We start from the raw sequence: 26,171 nt of genomic DNA on the forward strand, positions 1-26,171 counted from the left end.
TGCAAGGACACTGTGAGATGGCCACCTGTGAATCTAGAATCCGCCGGCACCCTGACCTTGGACTTCCAGCCCCGGCTCTGTTTCTGCTGTTCATAGTCTGTGCAGTCTCAGGCATTCCATTCTAGCAGCCAAGAGGACTAGGTCAGAGGAGCCGAGACCTCCCAGCCTCCAGCCTCCTGGGCGCCACCCCCCGATGTTAGGTGGGCGTCACTGGGTGCAGATGCCCACACAGCTCTCTGGGACGATCCCCCCACTTCCAGTCATCTCGTGCTCAATGTGCAGAGTGTGGGTTCCATGGCTGGAGCCAGGTGGTGCCTGCAGCAGGGTGTCCCGGCCCTGTGGTCTCAAGCCTGGTCTTGGGAGACACTCTCCGCCTGGACCACCTTCCCCACAGACCTCAGACTCCTGCTGTGCTGGCCATTGAGGCCAGACGACCCAGTTGTCACCATCCACCAGGTCCCTTTCTCACCACAGCTGCCCTTTCTTTCCTCACGACTTCACTGAGACACGATTCACAGCTCACACAGTTCACCACGGATCCTGTACAAGTCAAGGCTTTGGGGAGTTCAGAGTTCAGCAACCTTCAGCATAATCAATTTTGGAACATTTTTCTTCCTCCCCAAAGAAACCCAGCCCCTCTAATTATCACCCCATGACCCCAAACGTCCCATCGCTAGACAGTCACTAATCTTTCCATCAGTGGGTGTGCCTATGTGGACACGGTGGATATAAACGGAGTCAGGAAGATCCCCAGGTAATCAACCCTTGTTCCACCCATCTCCTCCCTCCTTCCCTAGAGCCCCCAGCCTCACACTGGTCTCAGTCTAAGTATCACCCAAATGCCAAGAGCATCAGGTATGAATAAGGCCAGGTCTCGCTTTCCATGCTATTCTGAACCACAGCTAGTGAAATCGTGCCTCACCCAGAAAGGCCCTTTGATAACAAGTGTCCTCTAGACTGTGACCCCCACGCCTCGGGGCCCTCACCAAGCAAAGTGCACAGAAGGGACTCAAGGATGGGGGAGGACCCCTGGCCATACAACCCGTGCGGATGTCCACAGCTTTTTCTCTAGGAAAGTGAGAAATGGCTAACAGGTCCTCTGGACTTTGCAGGCCACGCTGGTTCTGAACCAGCTTCTCTTTCCTGTTCAGGAAGGTCCTCAGAGGTGCTCAGGTTTTGGAGGGGCTTTTGTTCATCACTTAAATGTCCACTCAGCACCTGGAGCTGGGCCTCTGAACGCCTGCTTTGTGATGGGTTTTACTCATTTCCTGCTTATCTTTGCCTCGGGCAGAAGGGAGAAGATGCTCGCCAGTAGGACTCCCAGGATGTGGCTACCTGCCCCTGCTTTTTAGCCAGAACCAGACGACAAAGGTGGTTTCTGTCTGTGGCCTTTGCGCTCTGCAGGAGCAGTCTCCCCTCCCAGGTAAACAAGGGAGGGGCCTTCCTGCAAAGACCTGCTCAGTGAGGGCCCTGCCCAGCCCTGCCCATCAGAGTCAACTTTAGTTGTTCACACCTTAGTGGGAATCAGTGTCCCGGCTCCTTCCTCTCTATGGCCTGAGAGGAGAGTCTGCCTGGGCTTGACTGGGGGCCTGTGGGACTCCCCGGGATGTGGCTCCTGCCCCTGCTTTTTAGCCAGACCCAGACGACAAAGGAGAATCCAAGTCTGAAGGCTGCCCGGGGCCGCCCACTGGACGTGGTTCAGACCTGATTCCCTTGCTGACTGCAGTGCGGCCTCCCGCAGGCAGCTCCATCCTTCTGGGCTCAGGAGCAGAGGGGAAGCTCCCCGGAGGGGCCGGGCCCTGAGCTCACCCAACCCCAGGCCTCTGGCTGCAGGACTAGAGCCCCCTGACACGACCTCCCCTCTTGAGCAGCTCAGCCACGAGAACGTAGTCAGATTGGTCATCTTACCATCCACCTGCATTTAGGGAGACATGAAGACATGGTCTTTGCTGCTCTGTGACTGTTGTACTTGTTACGATCGTCCATGTCTTGAGGGAAGGACTGTCTCGGCACACGTCACCCCATTCCCACCTATAAGTTTGTAGGTGCTCCTGTCCTGTAAATGGGGAAGATCCCGCTGGCCAGGTGGGCCTGAGCAGGCACAGGCGGAGCCGCCTGGGCTTCGCGGCTTGTACAGCTCCGGCCCTCTCTGTGCAGAACTATGACCATGGTCTTATTTCTGCAGAGATTTGGTGTTCCCTCAGGCCGCCCAGCTCTCTGTGCTAAAAACAGACAAGCACGGCCCCTCCTCTTCCCTAAAACGACTCTTGCTTCTGGCCTGTGCGAGGAGGGCAGAGGACTTAAGAAGTTGGCTTCTCAGCCTTTTCCCCCACTGGCAAGTTCTTCCCAGAAAGAAGGAGCCAAGGAGGGGAGCCAGGGCGTGAAGCCCAAGGCCACTTCCTCAAGAGCCTGCCAGCCACCTGGAAGGAAGCAGCCAAGGCGGGCCCAGAATGTGAGCAGAGACCCGCACAGCGATGACAGATGTCACGGTGACATTCAAGAGTTTAGCAGGGAAACCAGGACAGGCACGATCTTAAACCGCACAGGAAGCTTGTCACAAGTCTCAAGTTTTTTTTTTTTTTTTTTCCAGAACAGAAGCTGGTTTTATTTTTAAAAAGAGGAGAAAAAAAAAAAAAAAGTGATAAATGCCAGCGAGGTGCCACTTCCGTCCCCCAGGCTCCGACTGCCAGCTCTCCGCTCTTCCGGAAGAATCGTGGACTCTGTAGCTGTCTGTACAGAGGGTCTGGGCCAAGCCCTTTCCAAACAGGGAAGGAGTCAGAGGCCCGACCCACCCAGCATTAGAGGCAGCAGCGCGGGTCCGACTCCAGCTTCTCCTCCGTGACCTGCACGGAGGGCGTGGGCCCGGGGACAGGCATCTCCAGTTGGCCCCCCACACCACAGATGCCCCTAGAAAACAAGAAAAACGAAACTTCCGGGGCATCTCTTCTTGTGAGTGGGGCAAGGGAAGTAAGTAAAAGGACTCCAGAGAAACATGGCAGAAGGAAGGGTTGACCCCCTGAGCGCAAGTGACGGCACCAAGTGTCAGGAAGAGGATGTCTGTCCCCAGGTGAGCGAGGGCCGGCGGCCGGGACCAGCCGCACACTCAGTCTCTCAGCGGACGGGGAAGCGCAGCTCATCGGAACCCACCGCAGCCCCCCACCAGCACACCCGAGTTGGGGTCCCCCCACATGTCGCAGTGTCACTCAGCAGGGAGAACAGGATGGGGCAGGGGCCAGCCTGGGCCCCCATGGCTCAGACGTGGAGAGTGGGTGGCAGAGCAACAGCTACGCTGGAGAGAGGGTATGTGAGCAGAGGGGCTCCCCCAGGGTCTGGGCCCCAGAACTTTGACCACATGGAGTTCAAAGGGCAAGAAGAGGGGTCCTGGGAGAGGCGGGAAGGCAAAAAAAGGAACAATTTGTTGCAAAATCCAACCAGTTGACCCTGGACCTGGTGGGCGAGGGGCTGGGAGCCCCAACACTCAGTGCAAACATTTTCTTCCCTGCCCCCGCCCCTAGAGCAGGGAGGCTCAGGACATTAGCCCTTCCTGTGTCTCTGTCTTCTGTCAACAACCCTCCATAACAATGAAGAGCCCCAAAACATTCTCTGGCCCCCAGCACAGAACAGAGGCCCAGGAAGCAAAAGTGACATGTCACTGAAGCCAGCCTGTGAGAGTCAAACCACCACCCAAGACTTGGGGCACTTTGTCTGGGGTTTATTACACCACACAAAGCTGCCCAAGCACACGGAGCGGGGAGATCCTTACAAACCGCCCCCACCCCATCCTGTTACCCTGTTACCCTGGCCTCAAGTCTGTGTGTGGGCAACCCCTGGATACCAGCTGTCGCTAGGGAGGGAGGCTGGGTGGGGTGGGGCTTGCCCACCCCCTCCAGACAGTCTACCTTTTCCCTAGGGACTCCCTTAACCAGAGCAGAGGACAAAGGTCACTGCCACCCTTTCTGATCCACGCCAGGCTTCCCAGAAGAAAGGCAGGGGGTGGGAGACGGGTTCCCTACTCCCGTGGGCCCGTGGGTGGCCCAACTGATATCAATCCAGGGACCCCACCAAAGCCAAGACCTGACCCAAGTTCTGAGCCAAGACCTGACCCAGCCCGCAACCAGCCTCAGGAAGGATGGAAGCTATGGGCGCAGAGAGAGGGAGAGACGGAGGGCAGCCAGTGGCTGATCCTCCATAGACCCTGTAATAACACTGGCACCGAACCCCAGCGGGTCCAGTGGCCATGGTGAATGCGACATCTGAGTCTTTGTCCTTATTTTTTGCAAGCAGCATCAGTGTGTGATGCAACACGAGTGGGAAGCACGGAGGTAGACACGCTCACTCACCCAGGAAAGGGTATAGTTTGGTCCTTACAGTGTGGACCCCGCCCCGCAGCTGAGAGGAGTGGGGTGGGACTGAGGAGGACCCTGGGTGAGCCTCTCCCTCAGAGGAGGGCCCCGGGCAGTCCCCAGGTGCCCAGCTCTGTCTGGGAATTAATTCATGGCCACAGATTCAGGTAGGAATGAGGAGTGTGGGTGGGGAGGACAGGGCCTCCCCAGATCCCCTGCTGATCTCAAGTGGCACAGGGTGGACACAAGGAAACAACACACGCACACGTGAGCGCGCGTGCACGCACGCACGCACACACACATTGCATCTATCATCCGGATGAAACACAACAGACACAGCCCGGGAACAGGGGACTCCAGGTCAATTTCAAGGTGTGGGACACCGGCCACTAGCCACAGCCTAAAAGCAGCTGTCCCATCCAGCCTCCTGCCTGGGTCCCCCTCCTCCACTCTCCACCACAAAGGAGAGGAATCAGGGTGAGATGGGAAAAGCAGGAAGCAGAGGCGCCAGGCCCCTGGAGGCTGGAACTCAGAATGGGTGTGGAGAACAGAGCCTGGCGACTTTCCTCCTTCTTTCAGTAGCTGGCTCGCTCCAAGCAGTCTTGACCCAAAGGGCTCAGAGTGGCGTGTTGGCCCTCAGCCCCATTAACAGATGATCTAGACTAGGTGAGGAAAGGTCGGAGGACAGGGAGCTGGGTTTCCCAACCCCAAAGCAAGACTCCAGACCCCTCAATTCTGGGAGGCCACAGCCAGAGTGTTGACATAGCCGTGGGCGCACCCCTCGTCCTCCGAGATGCAGTGGCCCAGTTGGGGGGCTCCGGGCGCCGGCGGGGCGGAGGGTGGAGCACCGTAGCCCGACCTGGCCCGACTAGGGGACGCCGTTAGCCCCTGGTCCCAGCAGCCCTCCAGGGCCTCCAGGCCGCGGCAGCCGAGGAAGAAGAGGTTCTTGAGCATGAAGACAGAGAGCGGCTGCTGGTAGCTCAGGGCCAGCAGGCAGCGCAGCGCCAGCAAGGGCGCGTCCACCAGGCAGCTGCCCAGGAGGCTCAGGAGACAGCTGCAGCCACCGGGCCGCGATGCCCGGGCCCGGGGCGAGGCGGCGGCGTGGAGCTCGTAGAGCCAGAGCACCGGCGAGGCGAGCGCGAGGAAGTAGACCGCGAGGAGCAGGTAGCGCAGGTGCGCGGGCAGCGGCGCGCGGCCGTCCAGCATCAGCTCCACCAGCGCGAAGCTGTCCAGCAGATCCAGGCACGTGCCCAGGAAGCAGCCGGCGGCGCGGTGCCGCTGCGGCTGCAGGAGCAGGGGGCCCGCGGAGCCGGGGGTGGCGCCCGCTTCACCGATGGCCCGCACCAGGCAGTAGAGCAGCGGCGCCGAAAGCGCCATGGTGAGGCGGAAGCCCGTGGTGCCGAAGGGCGCGCGCAGCTCGATGAGGTCCAGGATGGACGTGCCCAGGATGAGCACCACCTTGGGCGTGAAGGCGATGGAATAGATGAGCCAGGCCAAGTAGGCGAAGGCGAACTCGCCCGCCGCTCCGACCGGCCCCGCCGGCCCCGGGCCACCCGCGCCCCCGCGCGCGCCCCGCGCCTTGGCGCCCGCAGCCCCGGCGGGGGCGGCCGGCAGGTGCAGAGGCGCGGCGTGCGGGTGATGCGGGTGGTGGGCGTGTGCACCTCCCCGACGGCCCCGGCTGTTCTTGGCGAAGAAGATGGCCCAGCCCGCCGCCACCACCAGGTCGGTGGCCACCCAGGAGCACCAGTACAGGTCCGTGACGGCGATGAGGTACACGTCCAGCAGGCCGCCTTGCGCCAGCAGCAGCGCCACGGACAGCGCCTGGTAGCCCCAGCGGCAGCCCGAGCCAGAGGAGCAACCGCGGCGCCCGCCCCCGCGGCCCGACCGGGCCCGGCGCCCGCAGCAACCACAGCACGAACGGCAGGAGGGGCCGGGGCCGGGGCCGGGGCCGCCCGCACCCCCGACGGCCCCGGCCCCGGCGCCCGCGCCCAGGTCAGCCGCGGTCATGCTGCGCGCGGAGGTGGGCGTGGAGGCGCGAGAGGCGGCGGGGGTCCCCGGGGGCTCTGCGGACACCAGCGGCCTGCTGATGCTGGCGCTCTCGTCGTCGTCCTCCCGCTCGGCGCCCGCGCTGCTGTCGCTGCTGCCGCCGGGGCCGCCGCTGCTGCCCGAGCCGCTCCGGCCGCGCAGGAACCGGGGCTGCCGCCGGGCTGGGGGCGGGGCCGCGCGGGGGGCGCCGGGCGCGGGGCGCATTGTCCTCGGCTCCCTCCCGCCTCCCCGGCCGGAGCCGCGCGCCGGAGCCGAGCCCCGCGGCCGGGCGCGCGCGGTGACGGCGGCGGTGACGGCGCGCGGGGCGGCCCAGCCAAGAGCTGGGGGCGGGGCAGGGAGACCGGGATTGGATTCGGGGCTGGGAGGGGGAGATCCGGGCCGCGGGGTCGGCGGGAAGAAGGGGAGAGGCTGCTGGGCGCGGAGGTGGCGCGGAGCGGGGAGGACGCTGCCTCGGAACCCGTGGGGACTCGGGGGCGCCCCGTGGGAACGCGGAGGTGAGATGGGAGGTGATCGCGAGGTCCTACCCGCTGAACCCCTGGGCTTTAGGGACCGGGTGGCCTTGGTCTCAGTGTATATCGTGCCTGCCAGCAACCAGGCTCGGACCTCTGCAGGCACCAGGGTAGACTTGGCCTCTGCTTCCTCCAGTGCCCTCTCCACTCCCCATTGGGCCACCCTGCCTCTCCCTAAGGCCCTTAAAAGCCACGGGGAGAGTCAGGCCGTACTGATTACAAGGACCATAAACAGACATATATTTCTACATATGTATGTCCCTTGCCCACTTGGTTCAGTGGGCACCCCGGGGGAGGTACCAATCTGCAGTGGCCGGAGCAGCTCTCTGAATACAAACGCTGGGAAGAAAGGGGCAGAAAGAGGACGGTTTGTGTGGCCCCAGCTAAGCTGGCGCTGGGTATTCTCTGAGGTTCATAAGGCAGGAACGGGAATCACCGTGAAGAGGTAGCTGCAGAGGAAAAATAAAGAAACCCCTAGAGGTGCAGGTGTGTCGACGGACTCAAAGGACCACAGCAGTGATGCTGAATGCTGTAGCCAGGCAGTGCATAGAGCTCTGTCCCGCCAGTCCGCAGGTGGACGTGGGGTTTCACACTCAGCACGCGCCCAGCGCTCTGTCCTGCCAGTCCACAGGTGGACGTGAGGTTTCACAGCACACCCCCAGCACGCACACGTTCTGTGTCCAGTCCTCATGTGGGTCCAACAGGTGTGGCGGGGGAGCTGAGCCCTGGGTTGGTGGTCTCAGCTCTACCACTGGGGCTGTGTGGTCTTATTTCATCTCTCTGAGCCTCGGATTACCCAGTTGCAAAAGGGGACCAACATTTGCCTTCCCAGGCTGTTGTATTAGGAGGTCATGAGCTGGGAGGGTTTGGCACAGTTTCTGGTGCAGAACGTGTGAAAGGTAAGTGTCATCATTACAACTGCTCATTTCTCCACCCTTGGGAACCTACCAGCTCAGGCCACTCCTGATTGTTTTCTGGGCTGGATCCCTTCCCAAGATCACACTGGGAGCTCTGCTGCCCAACAGCTCTGGGCTTCGCCAAGCACCAGGGAGCCAAGCAGTTCTTGTTGGGAACAGCGGTCCTTGGAGCTGGGCACAGGCTTCACGGCATGAGAGATTTAGCCCTGCCAGCTGGCACCGAGGCCACCCACCCGGGGCAGTGGGGCGGGGCACTCGTGAGTGTCACAGCAGGTCCAGGTGAAAAAGTGGGCTGGGGACCTGCCAACTGCTAATGGGAGTGATTACAGCCAGGCTCCCAGCCTCCCCTCAGGGAGAACACCACCCAGCAGCTAACCTGAAAACTGGCCTATAATTCCTGCTCAAGTCAACCGAGCAGGAGAAGCAGAGATGCTGATGAAGGCAAAGAACTGGGCTCCTGAGTGAACACTGATGGCTCTGTCCTCACCCCAGCCTAGGCCCACTTACTCTAGCCACCCACTTGGCTACCTCCTGCCCTCGCCCATCATGCCAGCCCTCGCCCAGACACCCCCACCCCCACCCCCTGCTGAGGATAGGTCTCCTCCCTGGGAACTTGGGTTGTACCAGATCTTTGAAGTTATCCTTGCATTTCTAGGGAATGGACTCCCTAGAGTAACTTCTGAATGAGATTCTTTAGCCCCGTTTCTTTCAGGTCTGAGGCCCTGAATGAAAAGGTCACAGAAAAGAAGGATGAGAAATCAGGGCACATGATGGAGTATGCCAATGGTCTGAGTCCCGGAGGCTCCTCGGTGTTGCAGTGGGTTATGTCTAATCTACACACTCGAACGCACACATGCACACACAGAGCCTTCACTTCAGCCTGGGAGAAGCTTGACAAAGATGTGGCTGGGATGAAAAGAAGAAAGTTAAGACTTTATTGTATATAAATTGAGTGCAAACATCCCACATGGACCTGGAAAAGGGAAGACACACTCGCCAAGCAGCTCCCAGGCTCTCAGGGTCTGTGCTTACGTCTCATACACAATACCCAGGGACAGAGACAGAGGGATGGCACTTTGCTTCCAGACCTCCAACTCCCAGCCCAGTGTCCTCACCTGCCCACCACACTCCTTCTCATAAGCCTAGGATGGCAGCCTGGGAGTGGGGGACAAGCTAAGCAAGTTTCAATCCAAAACCCATTTCCCTGAGCACCTGTTAAATGCCAGGGGGCAGAGGGGGACACCAGGTAGAGCTTGTTTGGAGACCTGATACCTCGTCCACCTGGAGCGGGGAGGCCAGAATGGGTTGAGAGGGAGAAGACAGGCCCAGTCAGCTCAGCAGCCCAGGAAACTCAGTGGGCAGGATCGCCCCCACCCCCAGCACCAAGGTTTAATACCGCAGATTTACAAATATATAGATTCTCTCCTGTAGAGGAAGACTAGATCTCAGCTTCTTTAAGACATAAAATACCAAGAGGGGAACAGAAATGAAATACATAGAAGCATGTTTTCTATTTCTCACTGAAATTACATTGGTATAAACCATAAGATACAATGCATATTATTAGCTTTAGAGCAACTACTAAGAAAATAACTCAAAAAACCATTTAAGAGACTTCCCTGGTGGTCCAGTGGCTAAGACTCCACGCTCCCAGTGCAGGAGGCCCAGGGTTCAATCCCTGGTCAGGGAACTAGATCCCATGTGCTGCAACTAAGACCTGGCACAGCCAAATAAATAAATATTTTTAAAGAACAGTTTTAAAATTGTTAAAGGAATTAAATATTATACTAGGGAAAAAAAAACTCTTAGTACCAAAAAATGAAAATATTTTTTTAAAAAGAACTTCAGATTTCAAATATATAGTCATTGAAAATCATTAATAGGTGTATTAAGCAGTACATTTCTGCTGCTGCTAAGTCGCTTCAGTCGTGTCCGACTCTGTGCGACCCCATAGACGGCAGCCCACCAGGCTCCCCTGTCCCTGGGATTCTCCAGGCAAGGACACTAGAGTGGGTTGCCATTTCCTTCTCCAATGCATGAAAGTGAAAAGTGAAAGTGAAGTTGCTCAGTCATGTCCGACTCTTAGCGACCCCATGGACTGTGGCCCACCAGGGTCCTCCGTCCATGGGATTTTCCAGGCAGGAGTACTGGAGTGGGGTGCCATTGCCTTCTCCAGCAGTACATTAGATACACCTAAAAAGACTTAGTGACTTTAATAATATTATCTGAAGAGGGGATGTATGTATAACTGATTCACTTTGCTGTGCAGAAGAAACTAATACAACGTTGAAAAGCAACCATGCTCCAACAAAAATGAATAAAAATATATATCTGAAGAAAATCTCTAGAATGCAGTAGAGAGAGCTAGCAGTGGTAACATATTCCAAAGACAAATTGAGTAGATTGGGAAGATCCAAAATATGCCTAATAGAAATTCCAGAAGGAGAAACTTGAAAATGTCAGGGAAAGATAATAAAGAAATTACAGCTGAGAATTTTCTAAAATTGGTGAAAACTTCTCCAATCCACAGATTTAAGAATCACAATGAATCCTAAACAGGATGAATAAAAATAAACCTGCTGCTAGATGCTCGGATGTGAAACCAGAGAGCATCTACAGGAAAGGATCTTCAGAGACACCATGACAGTAAATCACGGAACAGAAGTTAGATTGACAGCAGGCTTCTCATCAGAAATAACACAAGCCAGAATGCAAAGGATGGTTTAAAAAAATAAAGTTAAATATATCCGCAATCACAATAAGTGTCCTGTTAAATAAGAGAGATGATTGGGCTCAATTTTTTTTTAATTCCAAGCTATATGCTTTTATAAGAAATATTTCCAGGGACTTCCCTGGTAGCACAGTGGGTAAGAATCGCCTGCCAATGCAGGGGCCACTGATTCGATCGCTGGCCTGGGAGTATTCCATATGCCGGGGCAACTAAGCCTGGCTGCGACTACTGAAGCCCGCTCGCCTGGAGCCTGTGCTGCACAGCGAGAGAGGACCCAGCGCACCGCAACCAGAGACAGCCCTCAAACCGCAGCAACGCGCCACCACAACCAAAAATAAGTTAGCAAATAAAAGAACTATCTCTACAACATAAAGACAAAGAAAGGTTGAATGTGAAGGTTGAAGAAAAATGTAGACATATGTATTTTAATGCATTTATATAAATAAACCAAGCAAATATTAACTCAAAAAAGCTAGCATGACTTGGGCTTCCTGGTGGCTCAGGGGTGAAGAATCCTCCTGCCAATGCAGGAGACACGGGTTCGATCCCTGATCCCAGAGGATCCCACACACCACGAAGCAGCTAAACCTACGCGCCACAACTATCGCACCCATCCCCTAGAGCCCAGGAACCACGGTTACCGAGCCCACAGGCCACAGCTACTGCAGCACACACGCCTAGAGCCCATGCTCTGCAAAAAGAGAAGCCACCGCAGTGAGCAGCAGCCAGTGGCCAGCTCCTGCTCGCTGCCACTAGAGAAAAGCCTCCACAGCAACGAAATCCCAGCTCAGCCCAAAAAATGAAATAGATAAAAATGATAAAAAGAAAATGCCTTTAAAAAGCTGGCGTGACCATATTCGCATTAGAAAAAATTAAACTTTATACTCGAGAATATCTTTATGAAATAAAGAATTTCATCGTATAGTGATAAAGGAGCTGGCATAGTAGTTAAGGGTATACACACTAGACCTAGACTACTAGGTTCAATTCCTGACTCCACCACTCAGAAGCTGGGTGACCTTGGTCAAGTTACTTGATCTGTCTTCGATTTTCTCACCTGTAATATGGGAACAATAATTAATAGCACCTCCTTCATAGAGTTGTTATGAGAGATGGAAGGCACCTGGATGTCTGAGTCACCACCTGCAGGGGAAGGCCAAGGGCAGCACCTGGCCCACATCAGGCTATGAAACGAGCGAGAAATACCTTGAGTGCGTTAAGCCGTATTTTCAATGTACATGTTTCTGAGTGCTGTTTTGTCCCATTGGTTTGTATCCCACCCTCTGCCAAGAGAACACTGTCTTAATTTACTGTAACCTTTTTAAAATGTTTGAAATCCGATAGGACCAAATCCAGGGTGAAGACAGGAACTTCTCCACAACTAGGCAGTTTTTCATTTCTTTCAGGGGCTCAGTAAGTGCTCTGCAGGCATTTGTTGAGTGAATAAACGAAGCCAAAGAGGAAGTTAGAAACACACAAGAAAAAGCAGACGAGATGAGACCTGCCTCGGGCTCCAAAGGGAGGTCCTGGATGCTGAAGCTGTCTGGTAGGAGTGAGGTCCACAGTGGGAGGAGGGAGGCGGCTTTCAAACCAGACCCCTCTTCTCTGTCTCCCGAAAAAAGAGAAAATAAGGTTTTTGGAACCAAGAGCTGGAGGAGGCTGGAAGCAAAAGCTGAAGCCCTGACAGCCTCGCAGCCCTTCACAGCCGGAGACAATCCTCGCACCTCCAGCCCCTGGCAGAAGCTGCCAGGAGTCCCCGGCAGAGAGCAGGCAGGCATCCCCGCACGACCCAGCTTCCCTGCACCACGCGGTACGGGGGAAGTGACAAGAGCGATTGGAGGAACAAAGCTATTCTAGCCGAGATATTTTAAAAATCCGCCCTCAAGGCAGCATCGGTTGCTACAGCAACCCTAGCTCCTGGGGAGGCCTGACCACCCACTGGCTCCCCACCTGCCTCAGCCTAGGGGTGTCCTTGGGAGGCCAGAAGCTGCCAGCACCACAGGGACACGAAGGAAGGGTGGGGTTCCAGCACCAAGGTCAGGGCTGGAGACCCACGTGGACACCGCATGGTCCGCTTCTGCTCTGGGCTGATCACTTTATTCTGAACATGTGCTTACTTCCCGTGCAGACTGACTCATAGTCTTGTTTGTATTCACTTGGCTCCTTTGAAACACAAAAAGGTAACTTTTTCACTCAGTCTGGCTGAGCAATGAAGCAGCTGGTTGTGGATTTGGTTCCAAGGTCTGGACAAAGCCCCAGAGGAAGGAGACCAGTCTGCAGCCTAGTGGCCCGCCCTGTCCTTGACCTGCGTGAGTGACCTGCGGTCACCTTTCCTTCCTGCACCCCACCTGGAAGGGCTCCTACCACCTTCAGGAAAAACCAAGTGTTAGAAAGGGAGAGAAAGGGCCACAGAGAGAGCAGCTGCCAGCCACAGGGCAGAGCTGGGGGCAGACACACACTGTCACCCCATCCCTTCAGCCTGGGGCTCCGGCAAGACCCTGCACACGGCCACACCCAGCGTGGCTTCCCATTCCTGCTGCACTCTCCCTTCACTCTTGGGGGCCTCCTGGGCCCAGGGAGAGCTCGCAGGCCTTAGTTGTGGCTTGCAGGATCTTTTAGTGACTGGAACTCCTGTAGTGGCATGTGGGATCTAATTCCCTGACCTGGGATAGAACCTGGGCCCCTGGCATTAGGAGTGCGGACTCTTAGCCACTGGACCACCGGGGAAGATGCATTGCAGGAAAGTTCTTTAAAGGGACTCCAGCACCACCTGCTCCATCTTCGCCCTCTTCTCTCCATGGAACGTGGCTGAGATGCTGAGGCCATCCATGCCGCAGGTAGGCAGGCCTGCAGGCCAGCAGGGTGGGCAACAGAGTCCTTGAGATGCCTGCCCCGAATGCCGTGATGTTCAGACAGCATTGGAGATGCTGTGGTCAGGCTTCTGAGACAGGCAGCTGAAGAAAATCCTAAACAGCACAGTGTGGTACCTACAACAGCTCCTTCATGGCATCCACCATCTACAGATGGGAAGGAGCTGGAGAGGAGTGGGGATCACTGCGGGTGGGGCCCCTGCCCTCCCCCAAGGAACAGGAGGGAGAGAAGCCACGCCTGCCTGTGGGTCTGCAGTCCTGCCAAGCACCCAGCATGTGGGTGAGGGGACCCAAGAAGGCACCAGCATGGACAGTGCACAGAGCACGTCTTTTAGAAGACGTAGAGTAAGGAGTGATCATAGGTCACGGGTGATGGGGACCTCAGGGAAGATGATGCAGGACAGCGGGGAGAGCGATCTTGTTTTGTTTTGGTTTTGTTTTTGTTTGCTGTACCAGGAATTTGAGTTCCCCACCCAGGAATGGAAGCTGGAGCCCTACCCATTGGAGCAGCAGGGAAGACCCTGTTTTTACAGGAATTTGAGGGAGTCCCTCTGAGGGGGTCACATCCCCAGATCCTGAAAAACGGATGGAGCTTCGTGGATGTTGGAAGTAAGGGAATGGCGAGTGCAGAAGCCCGGAGGCAGGAGGGCCTGACTGCAGGGACCTGATAAGAGAGCTGGTCAAAGCTCCACCCTGACTGGGCCTGTGAGGGGCGTTAGGGCTGGAGGGGTCTGCAGGCGAGGGTGGGCTGCATGTGAGGAGGAGCTGCTGCTGCCTGGAGGTGGGGGGGCCTCCTGCAGGGCCTGTGGACATGGTCCTGCTCAGGGACGGGGCACATGTCATTCGCCCTCCCCCTCGCCCCTCCCAGGAGCAGCCCAGGGAAGAGTCTGAAGGAGGGAGGGAAAAAAAAAAAAAAAAAAGGAGGGAGGGAGCAGTGGGCTATGTCAGGGGCAGTAAGACGGGGACCAGGGCTGGCTGGGGGCGGCACACGGTGAGTGGGAGCCACAATCCTGGAAGACAGGCACGGGATGACCGGGATGACTGCAAGAGCAGCCAGGAACAGGAGACAGTTTCTAGAGTCACTGTAGGAAAGGCCCCTCTTTCTTTCCACATTAGGGAAGTGGTTAAGTCCGTGGTGAGGCCTGGGCCAGACTCAGTCCTGCACAGACGGGGCTCGAGGCCCAGACTGCAAAGGGCAGGGGTCCATGTTCTCACCAATGCCTCAGGTCACCCACTCCACTTGCCCACGGGACTCTTTAGTGCATTCCAGACAGAGCATCACAAGACACAGCAAAATGAATATTTATTATTGTACAGTTATTTTCACTTAAAAAAAATAGGTCCAAAGTCTCTGGGAAGTAACTTAAAAGACCATACAAAATAGTGTCTAAGAATCACGGCCCAGGCTGGCAGCAGGCAGAGACCCGCACCGGGTGAGGACGCTGTCTGCAGGGGAGCGGCGGGGGACAGCTGGCAGGCCCACCCCCATCCCTGGGCCCTAGAGAGCCCAGCCCTCCTTGCGGAGGACCAGCTGCACAGCCTCGTGCAAGTCGCTGACCACGTGGGCTGCCTGCAGGAGCTCGGGCCTGAAGCCAAAGTCCCGGTGTCCGTGGAATGGAGACCCCTCACTGGCCAGGGCGGGCACAGTGGGGCTGGGAGCCTGGGGACCGTACACACCCGTGCACACCAGGATGGAGGCGCAGCTCCGGGCCGCCCCCTCCTGCTGAGTCTGCAGGTGCTGGTGGAACAGGTTGGCCCCGTAGACGTCGGACATGGGGTTGTCGCTGGGGAGAGAGGACCCGGTTCAGTGTGGTGGCAGCGGGCAGGGTGCTGTCCACTCGGGGTGGAGGGGGCTGGGGCACGAGCACGGGGGAGGAGGGGGGCTCACCCCACAGCGTAGAGGCTCCGGATGGGGGTGGCCCAGCCCCTCCGCGCCGCCTGCCGCGCCAGCAGGCCCTCGGCGTACCGGTAGGTGAGGAGGCTGGGCTTGCCTGTGAGGCCCGAGTAGCACAGCTCCCGGCCTGTCAGCTTGCGGTAAATGGCCTCCAGGCATAGCAGGAAGGTCCCGTGGCCAAACCTGCCAGGGAGGTTTCAATTTTGACATCACTGAATGAACAGGTGACACCAAATTGGCTTTATCAACGATAAGTCGCCTCCTGCCATTTGGTCCTACATAACCCACTCCCTTCACCTAGCGTCAGCAAACCTGAACTCTAGGAAGAACGTTCCAGAAGACATGCCTGACCGCGAGCTGTGGAACCACACTTTAAAAAGCAATGAGAGCGAACACAGTGGCCTGTCCCCCTTGGGCGGCTACGCAGCGGCTCGGGGTTGGCCTCGCACAGCTCATCTGGAGGCAGGTGGAGGAGACGTCACTTGTCCGCCTGTGGCCCCAGACAAGCCCAGAAGTGCCAGCAGCTGCCCTTCCAAGGAGGCCACCTGCGGGTCAGCAAAACCGTGCTCCGTGCTGTGCGCAGCCCGGCCATGCAGGGTGAGGGCCCTCCCCGGAGCCACGCGCCTCAAAATCCTCTTCCCTTCCCCGCGTCTTATGGGCAGAAGGACACCAAGGAGTGGGAGACCAGCACCTCGGGTGAAGGCAGGGAGGGAGGGGAGGGTGCGGACAACAGGGCCTGAGCACCGCTCGCGCTCCGAGGGCCGAAAGGAGTCGTCCTGCTGGACTCTGGCAGGCAAGCGGGGGTAACCCCCACCTGGATCTACCTTCCGTGCCCAGTAAACGGCAGTGTTCCCTTACTACTCAGTATGTGAAGTGACCCTGGAGACCTCTCCCAGAGGCCAGGTTACCATGGCAACCCCGGGGCCTAGACGAAGGAGTCTGAGCTCAGAGCACCTGGATGGCTGAGGAGCCACCATCAGCTGGAAGCGGGGACCCAGGGCTGAGGCGGGGACCTAGTGTCCTCACCTGGGCATCTTGGCTTCGGCCATCCAGAGGAGGTCCGTGTTGCTGGCCAGGACAGGGAGGTGGGGGTAGGGGGCCGTCGCCAGACCCGTGCCAGGGTTCCCGTCGCTGAGAAGGACGTCTGTGATCAGCTGCAGGCTCGTCTCCCAGCGCACAGGCTCCCCCAGGAGGAGCACCCCTGCAGAGCACGGAGTTGTGAGCCAGGGCTCAGGGAGTCCCACCATGCCTGGCCCCAGCCATTCCCCGGGGTGCATGGCCCTGGAGAGGGCACGGGTCCCAGGAGGTGGACAAAGCCGAGCCAGGAGGAGCTCCTGAGGGCTCCTTTATGTGTCCACCGGGCCACCCCGAGGGTTAAAAGCAGAGGAGCAACAGCCCCTGCTGACCGACCCTTGCCCAGCACCTCAGCCACCCGGTCATGTCCCCCGAGCCCCAGGGCCAGTTGGCAACACGGTGGAGAGACAGGGTCACAGGGCTGACGCTGCCCACATCCCTCTGAGACTGTAGGCTAGTTCTTAGCATGTCTCAGCCTCAGCTTCCTCAACTACATAAGGACGACACTCACTGCTGTGCGGAGGATCAAACTGAGACCCGGCAGAGCACGCAGGCTGAGCTGCCCACAGGCTGCCAGCACCGGCTTCAAGACCAGGCACTGGCCAGTCCGCAGCCCGCTGGGCAGCACGCCCCGGGGAGTTGTCTTCACTGTCACAGGACTGACACTCGAAGTGAGGGCTGAGGGAGGGGCCGGGACGCGAGGGGCGCAGGACACCTGTGATCACAGTGCGTTTGGCACGCCGAAGCACACCTACACACCTGTGAACACACTGCGTTTGTCACGCCGAAGCACACCTACACACCTGTGAACACACTGCGTTTGTCACGCCGAAGCACACCTACACACCTGTGATCACACTGCGTTTGGCACGCCGAAGCACACCTACACACCTGTGAACACACTGCGTTTGTCACGCCGAAGCACACCTACACACCTGTGATCACACTGCGTTTGTCACGCCGAAGCACACCTACACACCTGTGAACACACTGCGTTTGTCACGCCGAAGCACACCTACACACCTGTGATCACACTGCGTTTGGCACGCCGAAGCACACCTACACACCTGTGAACACACTGCGTTTGTCACGCCGAAGCACACCTACACACCTGTGATCACACTGCGTTTGGCACGCCGAAGCACACCTACACACCTGTGATCACACTGCGTTTGGCACGCCGAAGCACACCTACACACCTGTGATCACACTGCGTTTGTCACGCCGAAGCACACCTACACACCTGTGATCACACTGCGTTTGTCACGCCGAAGCACACCTACACACCTGTGAACACACTGCGTTGGCACATTGAAGCACACCTACACACCTGTGAACACACTGCGTTTGGCACGCCGAAGCACACCTACACACCTGTGAACACACTGCGTTTGTCACGCCGAAGCACACCTACACACCTGTGAACACACTGCGTTTGTCACGCCGAAGCACACCTACACACCTGTGAACACACTGCGTTTGTCACGCCGAAGCACACCTACACACCTGTGATCACACTGCGTTTGGCACGCCGAAGCACACCTACACACCTGTGATCACACTGCGTTTGTCACGCCAAAGCACACCTACACACCTGTGATCACACTGCGTTTGTCACGCTGAAGCACACCTACACACCTGTGAACACACTGCGTTGGCACATTGAAGCACACCTACACACCTGTGAACACACTGCGTTTGGCACGATGAAGCACACTTACACACCTGTGAACACACTGCGTTTGTCACGCCGAAGCACACCTACACACCTGTGAACACACTGCGTTTGGCACGCCGAAGCACACCTACACACCTGTGATCACACTGCGTTTGTCACGCCGAAGCACACCTACACACCTGTGATCACACTGCGTTTGTCACGCCGAAGCACACCTACACACCTGTGATCACACTGCGTTTGTCACGCCGAAGCACACCTACACACCTGTGAACACACTGCGTTTGGCACGATGAAGCACACTTACACACCTGTGAACACACTGCGTTTGTCACACCGAAGCACACCTACGTTACCTATGAACACACTGCATTTATAGCTGTGACACTCCCGGGGATTCTATTTTTGCTATGATCGTTTTGCTATCATCATTTTGCTACGATCATTTTGCTACTTAACTATGTTCTCTTGGGTAATTATCACATACTGAAATGCAGATTACCTTACTAAAAACTGTTTATTTCTTCATACAATTCTGGCTTTAGAGTGAATTGACCTTTGTGTACAGTGGTGGTGGTGATGTAGTCACTAAGTCGTGTCGGACTCTTGTGATCCCACGGACTGTAGCCCTGCCAGGCTCCTCTGTCCATGGGATTCTCCAGGCAAGAATACTGAAGTGGGTTGCCATTTCCTTCTCCATAACGTTTGTGTACAGGAAAGTTGTATTATCTATGAGATCACTTGGGATAGTAAGTGTGACCATACAATATTTCTGTTGCCCAGGCAAAACTGGGTTTAACAGGGCTGAGAAACACTGGGCCAGGTTACCTTAGGCACCTTTCCAGTTAGATTTTCTACCTTTACGGTTTTTCTGGAGTAACGAGGCAGGTGGCATGGGGAAGGAAAGATGAGCAGCAGCTAATGTCTCAGAGGTGGTGAATGGCAGATGGAGACCAGAGCCCAGCGTCCAGCACCCCGCCCACACTGCCCGCATCATGCAGGGACCTCATTACCTTCAATCGCAGGGAAGTCACTCCTTGGAAGCGGCTGCAAGAGACCAAGAAGAGGCCGTCAATGCCATGGTCACCTGGTTTCCAGGGGGTGGGACGCGTGATGACAGAGGGACCCTCGGTGTGGCCGAGGCCGAGGAGAAGGTCCTCAGGGAGAGGGTGACAGCACCCAGCGGGGGCGCCACGTGTGAAGGTCAGCCAGGGGTCGGCTGCTCCACTGTCTTCTTGCAGCAAGGATGGGAGGTGAGAGTCTGGAATCAGGCGGCCGAGAACGAGATGAGCCCAGGAGGGACAGGAGCCTGGCGTCACTCCGGGGGCGGGGCCCCACTGACTGCAGTCTTGGGGCCCATTTCTTCCAGGAACAGCTGCCCAGGTCTCGGCTCTGCTAACGACCAGCTGAGACCTGGGCCGAGCACGTCCCTGGGGGCTGTCACTGCGCTGTCCTGAGAGCTGGGGCGACGCCTGGCTGAGGACACACTGCACATGGCTCGGAGGCGGGGCAGGACGAGAGCCATGCAGACCAACAGAAGTAGGCCTGTCTGCTCTGTAACAACTGTGTCATCACGCTGCAGAGTGGGAGACACAGAGCTCACACGGGGAAGGAGGGCGAAGGGGCGGCAGGAGAGAGCAGTCACCCTAGAGGGTCAGCGACAGGCCCCATGACCACTGGCCAGGAGAGAAGGTTCAAGTATGAACCAAACCCAAAAGGAGCTGGGCACAGATGCTCAGAACTGCTTTCCCAGGAAGCTGTCCCACCAGGACAGCCCTCTGTAAGGGGCTCCAGGACCGCAGAGACGCGATCAACTCTACAAAGGCCAGGGTCCTCCCGGGCGACTCTGGAAGAGCTGGTAAAGCACAAAGCTGCCAGCTGGAAGGGATGAGAGGACTCTGGAAGGAGAGAGAACAGTCCTCACCCCGCGCATCTAGGGACTAAGTCCTTGGCCAGTCGTGTCCTGCGAGGAACCTGCTCTCTGGGGGCGGGGCTGCAGGGTCAGCGAGGGGGGCCCGAGCGTGTCCCGTTACCGTGGTCTTGGGCCGCCGCTGCAGATCCACCATGTCCAGCACAGGGAAGGCAGCCCGCAGCTCGTCCACTGTGACCAAGTGCTTGAAACCCAGTCTGCAGCAAGGTCAGGAAGCAAAGTGGCCAGGGCAGGGTGTAGGGGGAGATGCCTTTGAAAGTGAAGGAAGCACCCCCGACTCGATCAAGCCTGCCTCAACCCTGGACAGAGCGCATGAGGCCAGCACACGCCAGGAGACACTGTATGCAGGCAGGGGGACTGGTGATGGATCCCCCGAGCAGAGGCACGCAGGAAGCCCCATCCCCGAGCTCCAACTGGCCCAGAGCCCGGAGCACCAGCACTCTGAGGACAGCTGAGAGAAGACTCCTCGGTGACAGGGAGGCTGGCCAGAGCCTGGAGAAGCCAGGCCGGATGACATCTGGACGATGGACCGGCTTCAGTCCGGGGGACACACTGCAGCCTCACCCTCCAGCGCTCTCTGCTGTGGTCCTGTCCTAAGGCCTCTCTCGCCGCCTCCAGCAGGAGCCCTGATGAAGCAGCAGCCGTGTGCTGCTCTGGCCCCCAGGGCGCGGCTGCCCACAGCAGTGCTCAGCTCAGGTTTGCAGGAGCAGCAAGTGAACAGACTGCTTCAGAGCGGGGACTGACCCTTATGAGCACACTCCTGGGGGTGAGCACACGCTTGGGGGTGAGCTCCACGCAGACGCGCACCGAGCACAGGGAGCTGTGGGGCCCAAACTGAACCACAGAACCGCCTGGGCTCTCGGGCTACAGTGAGTCAGACTCTCCAGGGAGCTGCCCAGTGGGCTGAAGGCGGTGAGCTGGCTTTCAGGAACCCCCGGACGCCAGGGCTGGACACCTGGGAGCTGCCCTCCCTCCTCCCGTGGGCACCGAGCAAGCCGGGCCCCAGTTCCCTTGGCCAGGCGAGGACAGCAGAGCTGGAAGCAGCAGCAGGATACGCTCGAGCGTTTTCCACCAGGGGCCCCTGCCCAGACACCAGCATCCGCCTGTCATGATGCTGCGAGAAGAGCTTCATGGGGCTGTGGGACAGGATCACCTGGTCAGGCTCCACCTGCAGGGCAGCCAAGAGAGGGAGAGCAGACGACACGCAGGTGAGGGCAGGCGAGGACAGCGTCAGGAGCAGTGGGGACACGGGGAGGAGAAACTGGCCCAGAGGGGGTCCAACTCTTCCGGAGCTACCCCAACATGGGTGAGGGGCCCGGACAGCAGAGCTAGCAGGAGCTGCGGCCACCACAGGCCCCACCCGCCCCGCTCCCCACACCCCGATCTCTCAGCCCTGCTGGAGAACCACAGAGTTCGTGCACGAGCTCAGTGTTCTTCGTCACTGCCTTTGCCTCTGACAGTTTTCAATTCTCAATAAAACCTGGCTTCTCAGTATCTGTGCTAATGGTGACCTCAAAGCCCCACTGTCTGGACACCAGGGGAGGAACCGGCCTTGTCCCCAAGCAGTGTCCCAGCCACCTGGCAATGGCTCTACTCTCTAGGTTTCGTGAGGGCTCTTTCCAAACCCAGATCCACTGCCAACACACGCCACGTGGATGCCAGGGAGGTGGGAGCTGCCGGCGGGCGAGAGGCAAGAGCTCACGCAACTGTGCCATCCTACTCATGAGAAAAGAGAGCTGTCACCTCACCGTTCCCCTGACACATGGACACTTAGGAACACGTGACCCCGAGGCCCAGGAGGAAAGATGGAAATGGCCAAGTCCACAGTGCTCTTTTTCATAAAAGAGGACTCTGCCAATGGGGCTCTCCCCCTGAGTCTGGCCTCAAGCTTCAAGTTATTTTTCCAGCAGGTCTGGGAGGTTTACCCTGGCTCATCCACAATGTGCCCCACCCCGGGGAAAGGGCGCAGTCAGTGTTGGAGAGGGGGTTCCGTGGTGGGGGGAGGTCCTCACCTGGAAGCCGAGCTGGGCCGACAGCTCCTCAGCTTTACTGCACTGTGAGATGTTCCCAGCATTTGTGACGAAGACCACAGGCACCCGCAGCTGCCCCTGGGGGTCAAGCAGCCGGCGGAAGGCCTCCTGCGCGGCGGGGATGACCTGGTGGCCCCTCACCAGTACCCCATCAATGTCCAACAGCAACCCAAAAGTGGGTGGACTCTGCACGGAGAGGAGACGAGAGCGGCCCAAGTCAGGCAGAGAGGTAGCGGGGTGGGGAGGCGTGGGGGGAGGCCTCATCCCCACCCTCGGGCCAGCCCGGGCCGCGGATTCCAGAGGACAACTTGGGGTTGCTGGCCAGGCAGATCCATCTGCAATAGAGAATTAGGCCTTTTCAGGTATTTTTAAGCACAGACTACTTGGTTAAAGTTAGCTTTGCATAACTGATATAAAGGATTTCTTTCATTTATTTATTTATGGCTGTGCTGGGTCTTTGCTGCTGCAAGCGCTTTCTCTAGTTGCAGCGAGAAAGCTAGTTGTGTGTTTCTCTAGTTGTGATGTGTGGGCTTCTCACTGCAGTGGCTTCTCTTGTTGATGTGGCGGGTGGGCTCAGTAGCTGCAGCTCCCCGGCTCCAGAGCACAGGCTCAGCAGTCGTGGTGCACGGGTTTAGATGCTCCACAGGCTGTGGGATCTTCCCCGAGCAGGATCGAATCACTGTCTCCTGCGTTGGCAGGCAGATTCTTTACCACCGAGCCAGCAGGGAAGTCCCTAAAGGAAGTTTTTTAATTGGAAAATAGAGAAATTCAGAAATAAGCCCAGGACTTGAACACGACGGATCAGGATTTGTTTTAATCGCCGTTTTCTAGTCTTCTGTGTGTTACGTGGCTGAGACTGCACCTTATACGTATGATTTGTGTCTTGTTCTTTTGCTTGACATGAAACATTTTAATCTGTTACAACAGCCTTCATAAACCACCTTTTAAGTTTTACCGTAACAACACACATAGAGCTTTTAAAAAACACTCAATCGCTACAGATGATATAGAGAAAAAATGTTGTTTCCTGCTTCCTCTTCCACCCAGGGCCAACCCCTCTCGGTATTTTCTGGAAACCCTTCCCGGATGGTGCTACTTTCTCATCTTTTCACCAACACACAAATGGCACTATGCTGTGCTTTTCTTCCCATCTCCTTTTCACTGGTCTCTCTTGGTTTTCTATTGGCATCAGTACATACAGCCTTACATCCTCCATGTTTCTGGCTACATAATATTCTGAGTGAATATTCCACTAATATAGGTTTCCCTTATCTCACTTAGGTTTTCCCATATTCTGCTGCTACAAATTACGTTATAAAGAACCTCCTCATGCTTACTGATTTTTCCATATTATGGACATTTCAAGCTAGATTCTTTTTTTTTTTTTTTTCAAGCTAGATTCTTAAAAGCAAGAGTAGTAAGCCAAATGGGTACAGACATTTCAATGACAGAACACCTACTAACAAGATGTATCAGCTCACATGGACCCTGGAGCCCTTGCCAAAGAGGTTTTCACAATATCAAAGAGTTTGTTAAGAATCAAATGTCTTGTTAATTTCAAAGCTAAAAAAAAAATCTCTCAATCTGCATTTCTTGGATTTACAAAGTTGAACACTATCCTCTTTTTAAAAATTCATCCCACCTTTTATTTTATGAACTATTAACATACAAGATGTTTTTAAATTGTCAGAAAAATCCAACCTAACCTGTTTGCCATTTTCCTTTTGTTTGCGTCAGCCAAGTCAAGCCACTCTCATCGCACACATATTGTGCTTATGTTCAGAATATCCTTATTTTCTTAGAAGTGCACAGAGAAGAATTTAGGGTTGAAATGACAAGAAATCAGGGATTCATTTCAAACTCTTAGAGCCACAAAATAGAAGAGGGTGGAGGGAGATAAGCAAAGCAAGTACAGCCAAATGTTAGTAACTGTTGATTCTGGAAAATGCGCCTATGCAGTTCATAATACTGTTCTTACATTTCTTTTTTAAATACACAGTTAAAATACAAGACAGCTTGTTTGATGACGGCAAAAGCTGACCATAGTTTCACTGCTCTTAGTGGCCATATTCTAAATAGTTACACCATTTGCTCTCTGAGACATAAGAATCCACAGACCCCACTACTGAGAACAAGAAGGTCTCAGGACAATTTAGCAATGACCGGACCCTGCCTCATCTATTCCTGTGGGTGTGTGACCTCTACCTACAACCATCGGGTGTGTGCAGTCACAGAAACAGGCATCCAGCCACCGACTGAGTCAAGGCCCCTCCATCATTAAGAGCAGGAGACGGGAGGACTGGGGTCTGGGGCTTCTCTATTCTTACTGCTCAGCTTCTCTGAAAACCTAAAACTGCTCTAAAAAATAACATCTATTAATTTTTGAAGTGAAGTTTCCTAGAGCAAAGGCAACAGGATTAGATTTTTTTTCTTCTCATTCTTTTTTCTTTTCATTCTCTTCTGTATTTTTATTCTATATCACTTCATTTTTTTAAAATTAGTCCTGGGTATCAGGCTAGATTTTCTAATTAAAGTTCATATTTGTGGCAGTGCTAAAATGTGTGGATTTCTACTATACCTAAAATAAAGAAGGAACTGATATATAGCACAGGGAACTATACTTGATGTTCTGCCATAACCTATAATGGGAAAGACTCTGAAAAAACATACATATGTGTGTATATATGCATATATATAAGTACACACACACAACTAAACCACTTTGCTATATGCCTGAAATTAACACAATACTGTAAGTCAACTATACTTCAATTTTTAAAAGTGTGATTTTAAGATTAGTTTGAAATGAAGGGACAACTAAGATGCTCCTTTGTGTTTCTGCTTCTTATCTGGAACTGGTGGATGTGTTTTTCAACAGCAGCACAACCACCACTTGGGACACTGTCCACTCCAACTAGCTGCATCCCTGCAGTCCCTGTGACAGGTACTACATCACACAAAGTGCCCCTGGTAGCCTCTGTAAAAACAATACATGCTAAGGGCTAGCCCTGACGCCGACGTGCTGACTCTGCGAACCATGGACTGACTATATAGCCTGCCAGGCTCCTCTGTCCATGGGATTCTCCAGGCAAGAATACTGGAGTGGTTGGCCAGTTCCTTCTCCAGGGGATCTTCCTGACTCAGGGATTGAACCCATGTCTCCTGCATTCCAGGCAGATTCTTTACCACTGAACCACCAGGCAAGCCCTGGATTCAACCAACTGCTGATGACAAACCTCACACACCAAGTGGGTTGGTGGGTCCGCGGATGCGGGGTCCAGCTGTGGGCTTCAAGCACGCGAGGGTTTCGGTGTCCGCTGTGAACACCAAGGGGCGGCGGTAACTTGCCGTAAGTCACACGGGGAGTGCGTGGCCCGGGCAGGGCTGACCCCGAAAGGAGCGGCATCACTTCCCCTCCTCCTACTCTTGCCACCAGGAAAGTGGAGAAAGTCAGGACGCGGGGGGCTGGGGTCCTGCCTGGGGTCCCGAGTCCCCAGCCCCCAGGTCGCCCCCGCGAGCGACGGGGTCACGCGGCGCCCCCGGGGCTGTGCGCTTGGCACGACCGCAGGGGACGTGACGTCGGCACTCGCGGCCAAGGCGGGAGAGGTGGGAATGACATTCAGAGGTCGGGAACCCAGCTCCGAGTCCGGCACAGGAAGCCCCTCGGGCTCCCGCAGCCCACCCCGTATCCGCCGCCCTCACCTGCGTTCCGCCGCTCGCGAAACGCCTGCCCCGAAGCCACGCGGCCGTGCCCACCGCCCGCCGCCACAGCCCCGGCGCCCACCGCGCCGCCGCCTCGCCTAGCGCAGCCATGGGCCGCCGCCTGCGCGCTCCGCGCAGCCAATCAGAGGCCGGCGGCGCCCGAGGCACCACGGGAGTTGTAGTCTCGCCTCAGTGTCGGGGGCGTGGAGCTGGTGCGGGCCATCTCGGGAGCTGTAGTTCTGCCTGGGTCTCTGGGGACCGCGTCCGAGCTCGGACTTATTCATCAGATAATGGGAAGTTTATACCTCTTGACCGCCTCTCCCATTTCGCAACCCCACCCCGCCTCGGGCAATCACCAGTCTCTCTCTGGTTCTCTGGATCTGTGAGCTTGGTTATTCTGTTTCTTAGATTTCACATGTAAGTGAGCTCACACAGCATTTGGTTTTC

The 26,171-nt window shown here is 56.2% G+C and overlaps 2 protein-coding genes across 5 annotated transcripts; both read right to left on the reverse strand.

Annotated features, from left to right (window-relative positions):
* Positions 1–2,585: 2,585 nt before the first annotated feature.
* On the reverse strand, positions 2,586–6,695 carry TMEM121B (transmembrane protein 121B). Its single transcript, XM_019959965.2, has one exon. It carries the CDS (start codon positions 6,591–6,593, stop codon positions 5,073–5,075), a length of 1,521 nt encoding a protein of 506 aa, XP_019815524.2. The 5' UTR covers positions 6,594–6,695; the 3' UTR covers positions 2,586–5,072.
* Positions 6,696–14,702: 8,007 nt separating this feature from the next.
* On the reverse strand, positions 14,703–25,854 carry HDHD5 (haloacid dehalogenase like hydrolase domain containing 5). 4 transcript variants are annotated; one of them, XM_019959966.2, is made up of 8 exons: positions 25,725–25,854; positions 22,005–22,208; positions 21,048–21,160; positions 20,096–20,189; positions 19,076–19,109; positions 16,337–16,511; positions 15,305–15,493; positions 14,703–15,200 (listed from the first exon to the last, which is right to left on the reverse strand). In XM_019959966.2, exons 1-8 carry the CDS (start codon positions 25,833–25,835, stop codon positions 14,915–14,917), a joined length of 1,206 nt encoding a protein of 401 aa, XP_019815525.2. In that variant the 5' UTR covers positions 25,836–25,854; the 3' UTR covers positions 14,703–14,914. The 4 variants fall into 4 exon arrangements, with proteins under 4 accessions (XP_019815525.2, XP_070646455.1, XP_070646453.1 ...); XM_070790354.1 differs by having other exon boundaries at positions 22,005–22,357; positions 25,725–25,840; XM_070790352.1 differs by having other exon boundaries at positions 22,005–22,755; positions 25,725–25,834.
* Positions 25,855–26,171: the final 317 nt, after the last annotated feature.

This window comes from Bos indicus, chromosome 5, assembly GCF_029378745.1.
Source record: "Bos indicus isolate NIAB-ARS_2022 breed Sahiwal x Tharparkar chromosome 5, NIAB-ARS_B.indTharparkar_mat_pri_1.0, whole genome shotgun sequence".
NCBI classification, from domain to species: Eukaryota; Metazoa; Chordata; class Mammalia; order Artiodactyla; family Bovidae; genus Bos; species Bos indicus.